At 41.9% G+C, this 20872-nt stretch overlaps 2 protein-coding genes across 2 annotated transcripts in view; both read left to right on the forward strand.

Moving 5' to 3' along the window:
- FAT3 (FAT atypical cadherin 3) overlaps window positions 1-20872 on the forward strand; it is a 687549-nt gene that overhangs the window by 596659 nt on the left and 70018 nt on the right. The window contains exons 11-13 of the mRNA XM_050759265.1: window positions 1866-2062; window positions 3067-3220; window positions 6546-6779. Of these exons, the coding sequence (XP_050615222.1) occupies window positions 1866-2062; window positions 3067-3220; window positions 6546-6779 (585 nt within the window). The remainder of the gene's footprint in view (window positions 1-1865; window positions 2063-3066; window positions 3221-6545; window positions 6780-20872) is intronic.
- Window positions 1-20872, forward strand: part of CEP295 (centrosomal protein 295) — a 1096927-nt gene that overhangs the window by 201980 nt on the left and 874075 nt on the right. The gene's annotated exons all lie outside the window — the stretch shown is intronic.

Consider the following 20872-nt stretch of genomic DNA (forward strand, 5'->3'; position numbering starts at 1 on the left):
TATCCCATTGACTTTAGCAAAGTAATGAGTACAGAGTAGCTTAAAGCTACTGTTACTATTAGCAGTGCCAACCACCAACTGATTTTAATTAGATTTAACTTTTGCTCTTGATGTAACACAACTTGGCTGTGCTGCCTCCGATTAACAAAGGACCATTAATCATTTTATGTAACAAAAGAACAGTGTGGGCCTGCACTGAAAGCATTTAATAGAGAGGTTCAATTTGTGTGCGTTGAAATAATATTCAACTAAAGCAAATTGAATCCTGGCCAGTGGTGGAGGAAAGTGATATCCCAGGGAGGACCCTGAAGCTCCCTCGAGCAGGGTTGCTCAGCCACACTGCTATTGACATTTGGGGCCAGATAATTCTTTGCTGAGGGAGGCTGTCCTTTGCACTGTATGATGTTCGGCAGCATCCCTGGCCTCTACCCACTAAATGCCAGTAGCACATACCACCACCATCACTTCCCTCCCACCAAAGTGACAAGCGAAAATGTCTCCAGACGTTGACAAATAGCCCCCACAGAGGGGACGGGCACAGTCGTCCCCAGTTGAGAACCACTGCCCCAGAGGAATATGCAGCTCTTGCCTTTTCTACACTGGCTGATTTGGTTTCATTGTATTCCACTGTGACTTGCCCCCACTCCCAGTGCTGAGGCCCTCAGACTAAGCAGCCCCTTGCCTTATAAGCAAGAATGTGGTCTGGCACTCAGAATCCCACTCCGTCTCTTCAGTAGGACCCTGATATTTGCCCACTGCTTTGTAAAGATTCATTGTAAGTAGGGGATATGGCTCCACGTTTTCAACGAAGTAGTAGTCAGGATGCAGTATACTTTATTTGTTTATTTTCAGTCTTTCCCTCCAGAATGTGATCTCCGCCGTGACAGCAAATATTTTTGCTGGTTTTGTCCACTGACATAGCACTGCTGCCTAGAACAATGCCTGGCCCAGAGTATATGATAAATACTTGAATGTCCAAATAAATGAAATAGTGATGATCAAACCTGACTCCTGACTTATTGCCAGCGGTCTTGCCCAGTCTTTCTCCGTGTCTGAAATGACATTTTTCCCCATTATGTCAAGGTTGTGATCTTCCTTCCTCCTCCTGTCTTGTTCCCCAAGCTGCTTTTGCCCCCATGTAGCTTAATGATGTGGAAAAGTCATATTGCTGGGACCGCTGTCAGTGCTTCAGCATCTTAAAAAGCTGTTCCACTTCATCTGTTTTCTTTTCTTCCATGTTCCCCAGCTTCACTCTGATACATTTGGTCTAATTGCAATGCTTATCTTTGAACTGCTTTTTAAATGACCCCTCGTTAGGGCTATTTAACACTAATGGGACTTCCTCTGTGGTGAAAACTTTTCTCCCCCAAACTCCAGTTCTTATGAGAAGAGCACAGCTGTATGATAAAGCCTTCATTAAAAGATTCCTTAATAGAACTAACTGCCTTTCTTGACTGCATAATCAACGGCTAATGAAATTGTCTTGGTAACAAGAGCTAGAGTGTATTACATCCTCTCTTGAGACTAAGTGGAAAGACAATTGTGTCAGCCTGAGAAGACGATTGATTGTTCACAGTTTGAATTTGATTGTTCTTAAGGGGAACTAAACAAGAGATCATCTCCAGCTTCTCTAAGTGGATTTTATTATCTTGGAAAGTTACTGTTTTGCTTTTCACAGAAGCCAAGCATGTAAATATCATGCTTTGCTGCCCCAGAATCAAAGGGAGTTTCAGTGTCTTTTTAGTATCCTAAATGATACAGTTTGAGGAGTACCTGGATGACCCCACATGCACCTCTCAAGGTAGGTGTAGATTAAGACATTTCATTGCACATCTTCAAAAGCTCTTCTGTTTTTTTAACTGCAGGAGGAAACCCTCGAGGAAGGTTTGCTCTGGGCCTGGTGCAAAGTGAGTGGAAGGTCTACGTGAAGAGGCCTCTAGACAGAGAAGAACAGGACATTTACTTTCTCAATATCACTGCCACTGATGGGCTTTTTGTCACACAGGCCATGGTGGAAGTGAGCGTCAGTGATGTGAATGACAATAGCCCAGTGTGTGAGCAGGTGAGATTTGGGAATAGGGCTCTGCTTTTACTATGCTTCTCCAAAATCAAATCAAAGCCCATTTCACTTTGCTTCTTAAGGCCAGGAAAACTTCTGCTCTTATCTGCAATTGGGTGTAAGAGGGTAGGAGGTGACGTTTGGGAAGAAATATTGAAAACATGAAAAGAGTATAGGTAGTAAGATCAGATATCTAATTTTGTACCCTGCCCCCACCAAAAAAAAAAAAATGTCTTAAATAATTTTTTGAGTAAGTCATAAAGGACTTTAGTACTTATTCTGTTTAAATCACTGATATGATAATAGAGAAATGGACCACTCTACAGGATGTGAACTTGTTTATATAAGTTTACACATTTGGTTAGTGGTAATGTTGGTGCTGAACACTGGTCTCCAGGCTCCTTGTGAAGTGGCCTTTTTACTACTATATAAAACATAATGCCAATGGAAGATACAAGTACTAGATATTATGTTTTCTCATACCGAAATTAAATCACTATTTATTCTTTTCTATCATCTAGACTGAGAGACAATATTGGTGTCCTGTAGATTAGAAAAGTATTGCAAATAGATTTAGTCTCTCATACTAATGCCAAATGCTGGTAGTGGCTCTTTAAAGAGTTGAAGAGAATTCCTAGGACTCATTGGGGCTCAAGAGAAAAACAGACAACCATGGTCAATGTGTGGTGTGTATTATGGTTCCACAAGAGTGGGGATGTTCTTCTGTTTCCTTTGCCATGGTACTCTTAGTGTCTAGAATGGTACCTAACGCATAGTAGATGCTCAATAAATATTTGTTAAATGAATAAGCACGGGAGTGGTAGAGTAGCAGATATATGATGTTTATATAATATAATATATTATATTATGCTTCTGTAGTGAAGGAAAAAATAACAAAAGCTAAATTATATCAATGAATTTTTAAAGAAATCCTATATAATGCTAAATATGGCAATTGCCCCCACAAATACTAATGATTTTTATTACCTTTCTTCACCTCTGTCCAGGTTGCATATACAGCATTACTTCCTGAAGACATTCCATCAAATAAAATCATCCTGAAAGTCAGTGCAAAGGATGCTGATATTGGATCCAATGGAGATATACGATACTCACTCTATGGATCTGGAAACAGTGAATTTTTTCTAGATCCAGAAAGTGGTAAGCTGAAATTTATTCTTTGGGTAAATGTCATTGTTAATCCATGAGAGAAGTTAAACTTATGTGGTCTCATCACTAGTAAATAGTTAGTAGTATACTTGCTCTTATAGGGATGGAGGGAAAATTTCCCTTCCATCCTTTCTGAATATTTGCTGAAATGAACTGACCACAGACAGACAGATTGACAGGAGAAAAGGCATATAGATTTACTTATGTGAACATGGGTACCACAGCCCCAAAAATAAGAGACTCAAAGAAGGGCCGGATGGTTAAGGCTAGGGGAGAGGCAAGTTGGGGAACTGTAGGCAATTTTAGAGGAGTAGTCAATGAGTTTTAGGGGAAGTGAATAACCTGGAGGGCATCCATTATTTTGTAAATAATTCTCCTAGGAAACTCAGTGGAACTGGAAAAAGTTGGGAAGGTAAGGGATTGAACTGACTGTGAACAAAGGTTATCTAGTTATGCAGATAAAGTCTCCCAGTTAATCTCTCGGAGCTGCCCTCAAAAGAAGAGATGGAGAATCTGTCTGGATGTGGTGATGACTTTTAGTCTCTTTTCTCTTCTCTAGTGGTCAATCTTTCCCAGTTGTTTGATGAGATTTCTATGCAGGGGGATCCTAAGACAAATGCATTTCTTTTGGAAAGAAGTTTTCTTAGATGAGGAAATTTCAAAGAGAGTCTTCACCTGCACTTGAGAGAGATGAGGGGAATAAGAGAAAGTTTGAAAGTTCTTGGTTCTAAGGCAGCTTTAAGGCCTTCCAAATTTTTTTTAATTGAAGGTGCTCAGTATGCCAAAGCGCAATACTTTGGGGTATCATCCTCTGCACCCCAAGAATATGATGCTCAGTATCTTGGACTCTAAGAAATTATAGGAGCACATCCAAATATGGGTGCTCTGGACCACAGAAACTTTTTATTTCCTTTGTAAAACTTGCCCAGACTTTACCTACATTTATTAGCATCAAGTAAGGAGACATCTCTGTTTGCTTCTCTTGTTTCTCGTATCTGTAAGTTTTAAGGTATATGCTCGTAACAGGTATAAATGAAGTTATATCACAAATGCAGGTTGCCATAAAAAGCAGACAGCAATTCATAGGAAGGAGAATTTTTCTCACTTTGAAATGTCTTTAGGGTCCCTTTCTGGTTCTTATTAACACAGTTGTCTAGTTTTTATCAAACTTGCTTGCCTAGTTTATCCAAACCTATGAGCCCTCAGATTTGCTTGGTTGTACATTCAGGTAAAATTGACAAGGTGCTAAAGGCAGATGCTTGCATTGAAGGCCAGAGCTAATGGAAAAGCCTTTTATATGGAGGCAAATTATTTTAGTTTTGTAGATTAGATGACCCATCCAATGACATTTTTAATTTAAGCCTAAAGATTGGCTGGCTTGCATATTTTCAGTGTTGTGTTGATTCTAGTGAACAATAACTGACTATTGAGCCTCCAAAAAGGTAGTGACTCTTCCCTGCCCCACTCCCATAAGAAGTTGCATCCTACAAGGAAGCACTGACTTAGCTACATGGGAATATACTACTCAGCTATATGGGCCTGATGACTATCTATTCAATAGGTAACATTTATTGAGTAGCCAGTAGACATAAAAGCACTTTATGGGATATTTGTGGTAGACTCCAAGATAAACAAAATAAATCATGCCCAAGGGATATTGTAATCCAGTAGGGAAGACAGGCAAGTAAACTAATAATAATAATGTAAGGCACAATGAAATGAGTGTTCAGGAGAAACATAAGGGGAGCCATATCTGGGCACAGATGAAGATGTAACTAATATTCTGATAAGACAAGGAAACTGCTTAAAGGAAGAACTAGCATTTGAACTGAGTCAGAATTCTCAGTGGCTTAAGCAGGAAACTGCAAGTTGTAGGAACAGCATGACCAGAGAGCATAGCGCATCCAGGTAATGTCGTATACAAAAGTGGAGGGAAAACTACTTTAGGCCAGATTGTGGAGTGTCTTGAATGTTCCAATGAAATGCCCTGGATGCTTTTTTAGTAGGAGAGGGAAATGATCCAGCCTGTATCCAAGAACTGGCTGGCCATGGCCGGGAAGCTAAAAGATGAACTCCCTTAATAAATATAGGTAGCTTCGGCCAGGCGCAATGGCTTATGCCTGTAATCCCAGCACTTTGGGAGGCCGGGGCGGGTGGATCATGAGGTCAGGAGATCAAGACCATTCTGGCTAACACAGTGAAACCCCATCTCTACTAAAAATACAAAAAAAATTAGCTGGGCATGGTGACAGCCACCTGTAGTCCTAGCTACTTGGGAGGCTGAGGCAGGAGCATGGTGTGAACCCGGGAGGCGGAGCTTGCAGTGAGCAGAGATGGTGCCACTGCACTCCAGCCTGGGCGACAGAGCAAGACTCAGTGTCAAAATAAATGAATAAATAAAATTAAATAAATAAATAAATAAATAAATAAATAAATAAATAAATATAGGGGGCTTCATCCAAATAATACCTACTCATTTTATTTAGGAGTGATAATATTTCATGAGTCATACTTTCCACCAAATAACATTTATTCAGGTTTGTCACTGTGCTTGTTGTCATTATCTTATGAAACTTGAACAACAAAAATATCTGCACACAAGCTGGTATCCAGCACCAATACAGCTATTCCAGTGGTTAAAATACAGACATAACATTGCTCCATGTGGGATGCTAAGGAGCTGCTTTTCCATGCTCCTCAAGTTTTCTCCCACTTGACTCCTCCCCAAGCAACGTCAGGCCCTTCCACAATCCAGCAAGTTAAGGGTTAACCCTTGCACAATCGGGGTCCTTCAAGACCCTGCTCCCCTAAAGCCAGCTTCTGTTTTCATTACCTGTTTTCCTGCAAATGATGGAGTAAAAAGTTGAGTATCTGGAGGCAAAGAGACTGCCCTTCTAGGTCTGTGGGTTGTTGACAATATTGACCATCAGAGAACTAGAGATACAAGTCCATCCTCTGTGTGTTTTCTGGACATATAGCAGAAATCCAGAGACTGATCTCCAGAGTAGATCTTGAGAGGTTTAAAGAGGTTTGAGGCTTCTCCATGTAGTCAAAAGAAAGAGCCCCTTATACCAGAGGTTTCGAAAGGGATTAATTTGAAAGTCACACAGCTGTTTTGTTTTTGCATCTAGAATCCCATACATTTTTCCATACACATAAATTGTTGGATTTGCTACATTTTAAGTATGGGACACCTGGGCCAAATGACATTAGTCCTTCCTATGTTGAGAGTTGTGTATATAATTGGTCCTCTGCTCTCCAAAGAAAGACAGTTTTTAAAAACTCAGACCAATCGTGCTGCCATTTATTTTCACAGGCGAGTTAAAAACCTTGGCTCTGTTGGACCGGGAAAGGGTCCCTGTGTACAGCCTTATGGCCAAGGCCACTGACGGGGGTGGCAGATTCTGCCAGTCGAACATCCACCTAATTCTGGAGGACGTGAATGATAACCCCCCTGTGTTTTCTTCTGACCACTACAACGCCTGCATCTATGAGAACACAGCCACCAAGGCTCTGTTGACCAGAGTTCAAGCCGTGGACCCCGACGTTGGTAAGTCAGTTGCAGGCATCTCCCTGTCACACAGTGGACACTTTGTCTTCAGGTGCTGCCATTCCTTTAGTTCTATGAGAACCTTCATCAGCCCCCTTGGTTCTTTACCACAAGAACATGTACATTAAACCCCATTTCAACTCTTCAGTTGATACACTTCATATGCGTGAGGAAAGTCCTCTTTCTTGAGTTTGAAGAAGAGATACTAAGAAGTCCTTTACCTTTTAGCAAAGGAGTTTTGGTTGGTTTGTTTGGGTTTTGTTTTGTTGTTTTTAGATTTTGAGCTTTTGAATAAAAATGATAGATTTCCTCATTGTCTTTTCCTCCTAAACATAGTCAAAAGGCTATGTTGTAAAGCAGGGAGAATTCGATTTGTTTCCATTTCTATGACAAACTGGATCACATGCTTTAGCTGTGCAAAAACTAATTACTAAATGTGCTGCCAGTCCAACATGGATTTTTTAAACTGCCATTTTCCAAAGCATTTTTGTCATATATAAACTGACATTGTTCAGCAGAGTGGGGGTGGGGGAAATAAGGAATTAGAACTGAAAGTTGCTAATAAAGTTTATGTTCAAATCCACTTTACATAATGAGATGGTGAGTTAGAAAAGACTGGAGTTAATTGCTAGGTAGACCTTCTGAGAATGCATAAGTTATTGAGGTGACTGCATGATGGAATGTAAATACAAAAGGGCATATAGACAGCCTCTCGGTTGTGCATTTTAAGAGCTGTAAATCAGAATACTAGGAAATGATGAGGTGTGTCTGCTATGCTAAACAGGCCTTTATATAATTCAGTGTCTTATTGCTTAATTCTGAATTGAAAGAAAAATTATTGGACTAACGGAAAAGTAAATACATGATAATTAGTTAAAAACAAACGTAGAGCCCAGGGTCTCTGCATATTTTCCCTTAGAGAAATTAGTGGCTACAATTTGAATTATTGCTCTTGCCTCATTAGCATAATTTTCAAGGCTGAGAACCAACCCTTTTAAAAGTCTACATATTAAAGAGCTTTGTGAAAAATGGCAAACAAGAAAGACCTCTTACTGATATGTATTTATGTAATACCTACAAATAGTATCTTTTTTAAAGGAGGATTAGAAAACATTCTCTGGACTCTTATTAGCAGATGACTTTGGGGAAAGAGAACAGAATTAATGGAAATGAATCACTTAATCATTTTAAATTTGATTTTGAGAATGTATAATTAGGCCATAGATGAAATTTTAAAAGCTGAAAGGTTGGAATTTTTCTCGGCACTCCATGAAGGAGTTGAGTGTACCCAAGCTGCTAGACCGGACACGGATGTCTGATTAGTGCACATGGTGCTTTTGAAACATGTGGGGGTGGATTGGGGTGTTACTGACTCACAGACAGTGTGCTTGGAGCTGTTTTGTAAGTTGTGAAGAACATGCTATGTCCTCCTTTCACTTCTTTTGAGTCAGATGGCCTGGTTGGGAGTTGGGGAGGAAGGAATGTCTAGATTCTGGACATTTAACAGGGCAGAGATGATAAAGACTTTAAGGAACCAAAACTGGAATGAGGATCTTACCAGCACCTTGATCAACTCATTTTTTTGATAAGGAGTAAGAGGCTTATATTCAAAGCTTCAAATAGAGACACAGATTATAAGGGTACTGCTGGCATCTCTGTATAAAGTATAATCACCAGGCCATTGCATCAGCCACAGGAAAACTGTGGCATAAGATACCAGATTTTAGTTCATTTTCTCAGTTTTTGTAGATCTCTTTTAGCTTTAAAATATACAAGAACTAAGACAGCTGAGGAAGAACAAATGAATATTTCTAACAACACAGACTGAGCACCTACTACGCCTTAGACAGCATACTGACGAAGTGGTTGTGAAAGTCTTGGACAGAGTAAACAGGAGATTCCAGTCGCAGCAGCATCAGTCTGAGCTGCAATCAAATGAATGCTGACATTCTTCAGAATCCCTGTCAATGATTGGTGGCTTAAGACATTTTCATTAGTGGCCTGATAAGAACATTTACTGCCTCAAAAGTGACCATCTCTCCCTGTTTCCTAAGAGATTACAAACCAGTGTGAGCTGTGCACTGAGATTACCAGATTGTTGAGGGTGGAATTTATCTGGGAGCCAAAATGAACCTCCATCTGGAAGCTGAGTTTGCACATGAATGGTCATTGCACACAAATCTAGCTTTCTAGTTTGGCCTCTACAGTGTTCAAAAGAGAGACCAAGGTGAGCAGATCACAAGGTCGGGAGTTCACGACAAGCCTGGCCAATATGGCGAAACCCCGTCTCTACCAAAAATACAAAAATTAGCCAGGCATTGTGGTATGCGCCTGTAGTCCCAGCTACTCAGGAGGCTGAGGCACAAGAATTGCATGAACCCAGGAGGCGGAGGTTGCAGTGAGCCAATATCACACCAGTGCACTCCAGCCTGGGCAACAAAGCAAGACTCCATCTCAAAAAAAAAAAAAAAAAAAAAGAAAGAAAAGAAAAATAGCTATTAATATTTAAAAGTCAGAATTTCATTAGAAATTTAGATTTGCAGCATTTTATAAAAAACAACAGCACTCAGAAGACTCAGCAATTCCAGGCACACAGGTCCCCCATGGCAGGAGCTAAAGAGCAGCTGCATCCTTGACATTGGCCACAGCACTAACCTTGCCTCTGCTAGCCACTTTTCTTACTTATTGATGTGGTTTGGCTGTGACCTAACCCAAGTCATATCTTGAATTGTAGTTTCCATAATCCCCATGTGTCGTGGGAGAGACCTGGTGGGAGGTAATTTAATCATGGGGCAGTTATCCTCATGCTGTTCTCATGATAGTGAGTGAGTTCTCATGAGACCTGATGATTTTATGAGGGGCTTTCCCCCCTTTTGTTGGCACTTCCGCTTTCTGCCATCATGGGAAAATGATGCTTCCCTTTGGCCTTCCGCTATGATTTTAAGTTTCCTGAGGCCTCCCCAACCATGCAGAACTGTGAGTCAATTAAACCTTTTCCCTTTTTAAATTACCCAGTCTCAGGTACATCTTTATTAGCAGCATGAGAATGGATTAATACATTTGTGTTACCTCCTGACCTCGTTTGCAGATCCTTCTCTAGTATGACAAGGAAAGGTCTGATTTTTAAGCTTTTTATTTTGAAATAATTACAGGTTCACAGGAAGTTTCAAAATAATATATAGAGAAGTCAAGAGTTTCTTCACCCAGCCCTTCTCCCAGTGGTAACACCTTGCCTAACTATAGTATACCAACAGAGCGAGGAAATTGACCTTGGTACAATCCACAGAGTTGATTCAAATTTCAGGGTGTGTGCGTGTGTATATTTCTATGCAATGTTATCACCTGTGCAGCCTCATGTAAGCACCACATTCATATATCACACACCTCCCACTTGCTGCCCCTTTGGAGCCAGACCCACCCCCTCCCTACACCTCCTTCCCAATCCCTAACCCCTGACAACCACTGACTTCCATATCTATAATTTTCTTATTTCAAAAATGCTATTTAAATTAAATTATACAGTTTGTAACCTTTTGAGATTAGTCTTATTTTTTCACTCAGCATAATTCTCTTAAGATTCATCCAAGTTGTCTAATTGGTTTTTGATCCTACTGAAGATCATTGGCTTCATCTGTGTAAATGACAGGCATATTTGGTTCATGAAACTTCTTTGGTTAAGCACATTGCTTTACCAGAAGTTGTAAATTATTCCACCAGTGCTATGATCTGAAATTTGTGTCCCTCTAAAATTCGTATGTTGAAACCTAATTCCCAATGTGTCCATATTAAGAGAAGCATCCTTTGGGAGGTGATTAAGTCCTGAGGGCTCTTCAGTGCCTTTATAAAAGAGGCTTCAGGGAGCCTGTTTGTCCCTTCTGTCATGCAAGAACACCTAGTGTCTGGTGGAGGCCCCTTTCAAATAGAATGTGTCCCCACCAACACCAAATCTGCTGGTGCCCTGATCTTGGACTTCCCAGCCTCCAGAACTATGAGCAATAAATTTCTGTTGTTTATAAATTACCAAGTCTCGGGTATTTTTTATAGCCCAAATGGACTAAGACAGCCAGCAATTGACTACAAAATGTACCATTCATTATGAATTGCAAAGAAAAGATAAGGATATAATCTGAAATCTGACTCTATGACTTGCTAAACCTTCATATCCTGATTTGATAAATTTAAAATATATTATTGCTTTTAGCCAAACAACTATTTTTCTATGAATCACTTATAATGAACTAACATTAATGTTAGAGTCATTGCCTGGGTCAGGAATAAAATAAAAACAGAAGAGGACAAGATAATTTTATACCCATTTTATGAGTTCTAAGAAATACCATGGCAGCTCTCTAGATTTTTAGCATTAAGTTCAATTGGAAATATCTTTGCTCCCATAAACTGGTGACATGACTTCATGACCCAACATTTATGAAAAAGGGAAGTTAAAGGTGAATAGTAGTAAAATGAATAGTTGTTAAAGGGAACACACATACCGTTAATAGTACATGGACACGGGGAGGGAAACATTACGCAATGGGGCCTGTTGGAGTGTGGGGGGCAAGAGGAGGAAGAGCATTAGGACAAATACCTAATGCATTTGGGGCTGAAAACCTAGATGACGGGGTGATAGGTGCAGCAAACCACCATGGCATATATATACCTGTGTAACAAACCTACACGTTCTACGTACGTATCTCAGAACTTAAAGTAAAATTTTAAAAAAGCAAATTTCCCAGAATGAATAGGATTTCCACAGTCAGGGGTAGGAATGCATTCAGGAAGATAGAAGCCAGGAAGTTGGGAAAGTGTGGACCAACTTTCACTTGGTCCAGGAGGGAGGAGAGATTAATGAGATAGGAAAAGTAGACCGGGCCTGATTGTGGTTGTTTGTGAAGCCCGCTTAATTAAACAGATGGAAAAGAACCATTAAGCACATTTGAGAAAAGAAATAATGAATTCAGAGTTTGGGGGATGCTAATCTGATAGGAGCCTCTGCAATGAATTGGAACAAGGAAAACCAGGGACTAGGAAAGCTCCTAGGAGTGTATTAAGAAAGACCACAAGGGCCAAAATGAGAGTGGTGGCTTTGGGATTTAAAAATAAGAAGCTGGTGGACCGGGTGCGGTGACTCATGCCTGTAAATCCCAGAACTTTGGGAGGCCGAGGCGGGTGGATCACGAGGTCAGGAGATCGAGACCATCCTGGCTAACACGGTGAAACCCCGTCTCTACTAAAAATACAAAAAAATAGCCGGGCATGGCAGTAGTCACCTGTAGTCCCAGCTACTCAGGAGGCTGAGGCAGGAGAATGGTGGGAACCCGGGAGGCGGAGCTTGCAGTGAGCTGAGATCACACCACTGCACTCCAGCCTGGGTGACAGAGCAGGACTTTGTCTCAGAAAATTAAAAAATAGGCCGGGCGCCGTGGCTTACTCCTGTAATCCCAGCACTTTGGGAGGCCGAGTTGGGCGGATCACGAGGTCAGGAGATCGAGACCATCCTGGCTAACATGGTGAAACCCCGTCTCCACTAAAAATACAAAAAAAAATTAGCTGGGCATAGTGGCGGGCGCCTGTAGTCCCAGCTATTCAGGAGGCTGAGGCAGGAGAATGGCGTGAACCCGGGAGGCGGAGCTTGCAGTGAGCCGAGATCGCGCCACCGCACTCCAGCCCGGAGGACTGAACAAGACTCCGTCTCAAATAAAAAATAAAAAATAAATAAGGAGCTGATGAAAGCCAGATTGAGATTTCAGATGTGAAATCTGTAGATTTTGGCAACTGACTAGACCAAAAGCAAGGTAAACTATTTAGTCAAAATTTCAAACATGGGCACCAGGTGAAGGTGCTGCATGAGCAGAAGTAGCATAGGCGGTCAACAGTACAGCCTGGCATGGAGAGGAAGATGAAACGTGGGGACACATTGGGAATTCAAGTGTGAACCTCCAGAAGGAAGTCAGGAATAAAGACATGTTTGCTCATTGTGACAGTCTTGCCTTCAAGGGGTTTACAGTCATAGTGGGAAACAGGCCTGTACAACAAGATTCCTAGAAAACTATGAGGAGTGTGGTAATAAAATTACATCTGTAAAACTAATGATTTTGTAAGGATTGGTCAGATAGCACATGTAAAACTCTCCATAGGTCCACGTGGGAGCATTGCAATGTAAGCAATGAACCTTCAACTGGGACAACTCAGGAAGGATTCACCAAATGGTATTAGCACTTACCAAAGTGCTAAGGGTTGGGACTTGAACTTTGATGGAGAGAGATAGACAGAGGAGAGAGACAGAGAGACAGATAGACGGAGAGATGAGTATTAGCCAGGACAGGCTTGGCAAGACTGAGATCATCTGTAAAAAGACTCAATGGCTTAGCAAAGCAAAAGCTTATTTCTTGCCCAGGTGAAGTACAGGTCAGTGGGAGTCTATCTAGTGACTCAGAAATCTGGTCCCACCACCTTCTGACCTTTGGCTTCCAAGGTCATGGCAGAGGGGAAGAGAGAGATGAAGGCAGCATGCCAGCTGTTAGCTGCCTCAGCCTAGTGGAGACCACATCACTCTACCACTATCCACTGCCCAGAAGGAGTCCCTCAGGCTGGCCCACCTGCATAGGAGCAGGGACACATAGGAGAGGCCCAGGGAGACTTGGTGAGCACTCATTGCCTCTGCTGCAACGATGAAAGCAGGAAAGAATAATTGCCCCAGTGGGTCCCAAAGAGGTGGGAGAAGGTGACATCACTCATGAGCAGGGAGAGTTAGCCTCAGGGGTGTGGAGGGACTACTTGGCTTTAGAAGTAAAAGGAAAGAGCTGGGTATTGTGGCTCATGCCTGTAATCCCAGCACTTTGGGAGGCCAAGGCGGGCAGATCACTTCTGGTCAGTAGTTCAAGACTAGCCTGGCCAACAGGGTGAAACTCCATCTGTACTAAAAACACAAAAATTAGCCAGGTGTGATGACGTGAGCCTGTAATCCCAGCTACTCGGTGGCTGAGGCAGGAGAATCACTTGAGCCCAGGAGGTGGAGGTTGCAGTGAGCCGAGATCACCCCACTGCATTCCAGCCTGGGCAAGAGAGTGAGACTCCATCTCAAAAAAATAAAAATAAAAATAAAAAAGAAGTAAAAGGAAAGAGAGAGGCAGAAAGGAAAAATTGAAACACAAAGGAAGATGCTCAAAGGGAGATGCTAAGGAAACCCACTGAGAGGCACACGCCTGCCCTCGAATGTCTCTATACAGGAAGTGGACTGCCGTCTGACATAAGCAGGGCAGCTGCTGGGCTGAGTGACCTGAGGAGATGCAGGAGTTTGTTTCAGGGTGAGGGGAAAGGTGAGAGGGAGTCAGTAAAAAATGAAGAGAAATGCCTCACCCAGTGAGGGCTCTGTAGATGCCAGATTATTTAATACATGAATGGGCAGTGGTCCCAATCAGTAAATTGCATTAATAGAAAATATGAAAAATTCTGAGTCTTCCAGAATGCTGCCTTTCCCCTAAAGTTCATAGTTTGATCTTCATATTAATGGAAAAGAGGAAAGACACTAAGAAAACTTATCTTTTGACAGAGCTTCCCTGTTTTGCCCCGAGCGTGTGTCTCAGTTGTCCTCAGCGTCCTCCATTTTGTGCTGGCATTCACTATAATGGTGTAAGCTTGCTGTCCATGTTGGGAATTTGTGTAGTGAGTATTTCATGAGAGACATAGCATCTTGACCCCTGCACTTTGCTCTCATAGGGAAGATGCTGGAATGAACTGGGTTTTCCAAAGCATAGATCTTGTCAGAGGAAGTACAGGGCTGGCCAGGGCACCATTTGCTCTGAGAGCATAGCTGCCTATGAAGGAGGAATGTATTTATTTGAGAGGAATATGCATGAAAATGACCACTAATGATTGTTAGATGGAGATCTTTCTGACCAAACCACCTTCAGTGAATCTATCCAGTGGTTTTCCTGCCTCTTCTGACCCATCTCAGCCTTTTTTGGCTGCCACTTTTTGAGAACCATGAACCAAGACTTGGGAAGAAAAGTTTGGAGGTGACAAAAGTCCACTGGAAATGTGGACGAGATGCTGCAACTCTAGTGGAAAAGCATCTCACGTGCCCTGGGTTCTCAGTTTCCTGCATCTTCTTGGGACAGAGTCTAAGGAAGTGTTGCTCAAACCAATCTCTAAGAATCCGAAATGCTTGTCTATACTGGAGCCCTAGACACTCCCTTTTAGATTTGATAGCTAAAGCAAAGTTCCAACTCTCGGTGATGGTGTTTGATGTCAAATCTTCTATCGTCACCCTTCTGAGCTCCCAAAGGAAAACAAACAAGGAAGACAATATACATTCAGAATTTACTCTCTGAAACTCCAGTCTTTAAGGAACTTGACTAAATATACTACCTTTGCACTGTGCTTCAAAGCAAAAGAAAAAAAAAAAGGCACATCTGACAGCAGAGGTGAATCCTGAAGCATGCTTTTTCACTGGCATCGGTATGTGAGTGTGTGGGACAGAGAGAAGGCGCAGTCTGTGGCATCTGGAAGAAACTGGCTGTGTCCATGTCTTCCACAGTGGAGGCATGCAAACATCCTGCCATTTCTCCCTTTTAGGATTTTCTAAGTAGACAACTTCCTCGCAGCCTCATCTCTCAGCTGAGACAGCACCCCTGGGTTTCTCCAGACCCTGGAGATCAGGCCACAGGGACATCCCCAAATGTACCCAGAAACACATCTAGTAAGTGGATTGATCAAGAGCTGACAAGAGCATGGGGAAAGCCCTGATGATTAGTGACCTGGGGCAAGTCTTTAGCTTCTCTGAGCCTTTAGTTTCTTCTTCTGTAATGTGAGAATGACAGTAATGTTCCCTTTGCTGGCCTCAAAGCATCAGTGTGAGACTGGTCCAAGAGTGAATAAAAAGCACTTTGAACTTGTAAGGCCACATTTTCCTTCGTTGGAGTTAGATATCCCTGTTCTGAGCTCCCACGCATGTCCTGATTATCCTGACAGAGAGCTGCATGCGTGTTTCTTCTCTACTAGTCTTGAACCCTCCTAGGCAAGCTCAGTTACTTAATAAGAGCTTTAAATGATATTCATAATATGGCTAATACCATCTGCTTTCAGAGCTTCTGCTCCATTTCAGGCACTGTGCCAAGTGCTTTAGATACATTATTCCCATTTCTCATAATAACCCTGCAACTTAGCATACTTTTTCGTTCTATTTAATATATGAATAAACTCTAAGGGTTGAGGTAACTTGCCCTGAGCCACAGCTGGTTAGTAGCAGGGCTGCAGACATTATGATAGGGGCCACAGGAGGGTTGATTAACAGACATTCAATTAATAGTGATGCTATAGTCAGGGGTAGGACAGTGGTACTCAAGAAGTGGTCCCTGGACCGACAGTCTCAGTATCACCTGGGAGCTTGTGGAAAATGCAATTTCTGAATGAGACTCTAGATCAGTGGTTCTCAAACTTCAGTGAGCATAAGAGCTACCTCGAGGGCGTAAACAGATTGCTGGGTCCCTCCGCCAGAGTTTCTGACTCAGTAGGTCAGGGAAGGGACCTCCTGATAATCTGCATTTCAGACTAGTTCCCAGGTGATGTTGACGCTGCTGTTCCCAGAACCACACTTTGAATATCACTTGCTTAGGGATTCTTAATATTTCTGTGTCACAAATGCCTTAACAGTTTGGTGACACCTGTGAATCACCTCTCAGAATAATATTTTACATCTCAAAAAATAAAATACAAAAAGTTACAAATAAAAGAGATTTGTCCAAGCATTTTTTCTGTTGTTATATAGTAATATGAATTTCTTTTTATATATTAAATAACAAAATCTAGTGCAGTAGGTCTAATAACTCCCATGTTTCAAAGTAGTGGTAAGCAGAGGCAGGTACAACCACCATAAAATAATAAGAAAATATCTGATTTATATTGGTTACAAAACCACAGGTGCTGTTCATACCACAGTGACTTGTTGCCTACATTTATTATGGAATGTGACACTAAAGCCAGTTAGAGGTTAATGAAAATAGAGATGCCATATTCCTCCCTTATGGTAGCAGCCTCTAAGATAACCCCAGTGATTCCCCACCTCCTGATATTCACACCCCTTCCCTTGAGAGGGGGCTGGACTTACTGACTCACATCTAATGAACAGGGTATGACAGAAGTGATCATATCACTTCAGAGATGAAGTTATGAGAAGACTGTGGCATCCATCTTGGCAATGCTTTTTGTATTAGTCTGGTTAGACTGCCATAACGAAGTACCTTAGACTGGGTGACTTCAACAACAGACATTACTTTCTCATAGTTCTGAAGTCTGGGAATTTACATTCAGGGTGCCAGCATTGGTCAGGTTTTGTCCAGGGCCCTCTCCTTGGTTTGTAGACAAACACTCCCAGTGTGTTCACGTGGCCTTTCCTAGGGGCACCTGGGTGTAGAGAGAGCTGTCTTTCTTTTCTTCTTACAGGTCACTAATCCTGTCACATTAGGACCTCACCCTTAACAACCTCATTTAACATTAATTACCTCCTAAAAGCCCTATCTCCAAAGCAGTCTCAGTGGAAATTAGGGCCTCAGCATATGAATTTTAGGGGATCATATTTCAGTCTACAACACTCTTTCCTACTCTCTGTGGGATCACTTGCCCCAGGGGAAGACAGCTGTGGTACTGTGAGGCAGCCCTGAGAGAGGCTCATGTGGTGAAGGGTCAAGGTCTATCAACAACTGCTCTTGAAAATGGACCCACCCTCCAACCTCCATTTGAGCCTCCAGATGAGACTGCAGCCCTGCCCGACAGCTTGACTGCAACCTCAAGAGAAATGCTGAGCCACAGATAACCAACAAACTAATGCCTGGATTCCTGATCCATAGAAACCATGAAATAATAAACATTTGTTGTGTTATGCTATTAAGTTCTGGGGCAATTTGGCATGGAGCAAGAGAGAACTAGTATACTAATGCAAGTTCATGGCCATCTTCAAGTCTATCTACACATCCTTAAGATTCCCTGATCATAGACATTATCTTTTCATAGGTTCCACTCTCCAAGGAACAGGGGCTCTTGTGCAGATCAGTGGCAATTAGAACGGGGCCCACCTTGGGAAGGAGCAGTGCATCTGTGTTGGGAGCACAGCTATTTGACATAGGCAGGGATGAGTGATGGTGGAAAGCTATTGGCTGCTCCTTGTTGCTGTTCTCATGGATTCATGGGCCCTCCGTGGGGCACTAGGTCCACTTCTTATGGAAATGCCATCCTATTAGATTTTAGGATGTTACCACTGAAAAGACCCTGAGACAAAATCCAGTCAAATCTTGAGGTCCAGAGACAAAGAGACTTTCCCAGGATGACTTAATTAGTGGCAAAGCTGGATCAAAAAGGAGGTTGTCATCACCTCAGCTTAATGCTTTTTTCTATACTCCAACAATTTCTACAGGAAAACGTTTTGAAAGAGATTGATTCCATTCTGATTTTAGCCTGTTTTTTCTTAAGTAGCATCTATTCTTTGTTTTTCCTACTGCCTTAGAAATTGTTATGCCTAAGCTGCATAGGTCACTGATTTAATGTATTTTACCCCCTTCTCCAAAGCTGTTATTCTCCGAAGTGTTAAATCTTCTAAGGTGGCTAAGGGACTATTAAAATGTCAGTAAAAATTAAATAATCCTCCCTAAAGACTGAGAAACATGAGTCATTTTCTGGAGGACATTGTGGTCAAAGCCTTTTGTGTTGTAGATATCAAAAATATCATCTTCTATTTTAAGGCTTTCTCTAGAGAGCTCAAAAAACATGCATGTGCTCTTACCAGGGGACGAAAAGATCTGGATGCTCCCACCTATAGATGGAGAAATCGAAGTTCAAAAAGGTTACATGGCCCCTCCCAATACATCTGTTAAATGGATAGTGATCTGAGTGAAGGGCTCTGGGCTCCATAAACCCCTCCCTGAATTCTTTACCTCCTACAAGTGTTAGGACACCTTCTATAGTGCCTGCAACCAAGCAGATGCAGGGCCATGACACTCTAGCATTTCTGTGCCAGAATCCTTTGGAGAGTTTTTAAAAATAAACAGCCTAAACAAACAGACAAGGGTTCCATCTCCAGAACCTGATTCAGAAAGTCTAGGAGGGAGCTGGACATTTATTTTCTCTGTAGTTGACTGTTATGCCTTTCCCTATTTAGAATTTTTTGCCTTTGACATATGTAAGTTCTTGTTATCACTGCCCTTTTAAACATCCAGTTTCTTCCAAACAGGGGTCAAAACACTAGCTGTCAAAGGAAACAGCTAATTCCTTCCAAAAAGGAGGTGCCTTAAGCAAGTGTTTTAGCACAGTCACCCATTAGCAGGGAATTCTGACCCATAACAGTTGATCACAGTGGTTCTTTCCAGAAGCTCCCTCACTCATGCGCTACCTCATTTGTAGATGCCACAGGTTGGTTATTTAAAAAAAAAAAAAAAAGAAAAAAAAAAGCCTCTGAGCTGCTAATTTGGATCAGTCCTGATCCAACACTCAGCAATGCAGAGGACGGATTTAAGGGAGTTCTAATATAGCTAGGAAAATCTCCATCCACCCCCGGGCATTTTCTGCAGAAAATCCAAGGACCCCAAGCTTTGACTCCCTGCCTCACCAGGACATGTTGAGGCTCGGTGAAATGTGCTTATCAGCTTTGCTGCAGGATACATCCTACCGCTTCACCTTGTGAAGCCTCCTTGACAGGCACGATTATGTTGTCCATCATCTGCTCGTAAGCTCTTTTAATAACTTCTCACATATTACAAAACACTTCCCACCCACACATCCTCTCCACCTTGCTCCTTCCAATCTTTCTTTTTTCTTTCTGCTAATTTATCCATTAACGTAGGCCCAGTTTCTAGTTTACACTAACTATAATTGGTTATAGCACCTCTGGTAACTTGCAGTTGGCTCTGAAAATAGACAGTTTCAGCCTCTACTGTTCTAAACTTAGGCATTTAATAATGCTGAACCCTTTAACCTTCTCTGAGCATACCTTGCAATTTCAGCATTGTTAACTTCACACATGTTCCCACAATTTGTAATGCCCTTTCTTCCTGTCACTCTTCCACCTTAGTTTGCTACTGACAACTCCTGTCTTTCCCTCAGGACTCAATTCATTTGTTTTCTTCTCTGAGAAACTTCCTTTGACCACTCCTCTCCAACAGTCAACTCTATACATGCTTGTCTCCTGAGAAATGAGAGCCATTTGAGAGGACATAAGTGGTGGGAGCCATCTGTCTTTGTATCCCCAGTACCTGCCATGCAGCAGGAGTTAAGTATTTATTAGATGGATGAATGAATGGATCCAGTGGTCACACTTAGTGGCCCATATAGAAAACCCGTTGCGTGATTGTTGGATAGCTATCCACCACAGACATTCCGTGTACCAATAAACATGGAGTTTTGAGTATTTAGTTGATGAATTCATTTGCTTACACTTAATCATCCCAGGCATAGCTTCGTGCCAAGCCATAGGTAGTTGAAAAAGTTTATACCCAGATGAGCTGCAACTTTTTAGGTATCACAGAAGGTACAACTATAATCTCATCCAGCAATGGGAAGTTTTATAGATGTGCAGTCAAACAGAGCTCCTTGCTTGGAAGGGCCCTGTATTTCATTTAATGTTATCCTCTGGCTTGTGTTGAGTGTCTTAATACTGTTTAAACAAGAGTCCCTGTATTTTTATTTTGCACAGGAGCCCACAATCATGTTGTTACTCCTATCCAGCAGAGCTACAGCCAGTCCAATTGGCAAGTCCTCGGTAGATTTTTGGTGCAGTCATTAGGGTCTCCTGGACTCTGTGACTGATGTTACCTTCTGTGTTTCTTGACTTTTCAAAAAACCAAGGGGCTACTGACCCCAGGAGTTGGTATTCTGCCCATGGGAATGTGCCAGCTTTAGTCATCGCCCAGTGAAGAACTTTTAAAAGGCACTTAAAACAGAAGTAATTAGGGAGTCTATTTAAAATTAATTGCCAACTGAAACACTAATTACTAATTCCATGGGCCTCCTCATGGCAACTTTCTGTTTTATTTCATATTATCCACAGGCATATTTCAAACAGAGGAAAAAGGAGCCATTAGTTTAAGCTGTTTCATTGTAATGGG

Source organism: Macaca thibetana, chromosome 14, assembly GCF_024542745.1.
Source record: "Macaca thibetana thibetana isolate TM-01 chromosome 14, ASM2454274v1, whole genome shotgun sequence".
In the NCBI taxonomy this organism is placed as follows: domain Eukaryota; kingdom Metazoa; phylum Chordata; class Mammalia; order Primates; family Cercopithecidae; genus Macaca; species Macaca thibetana.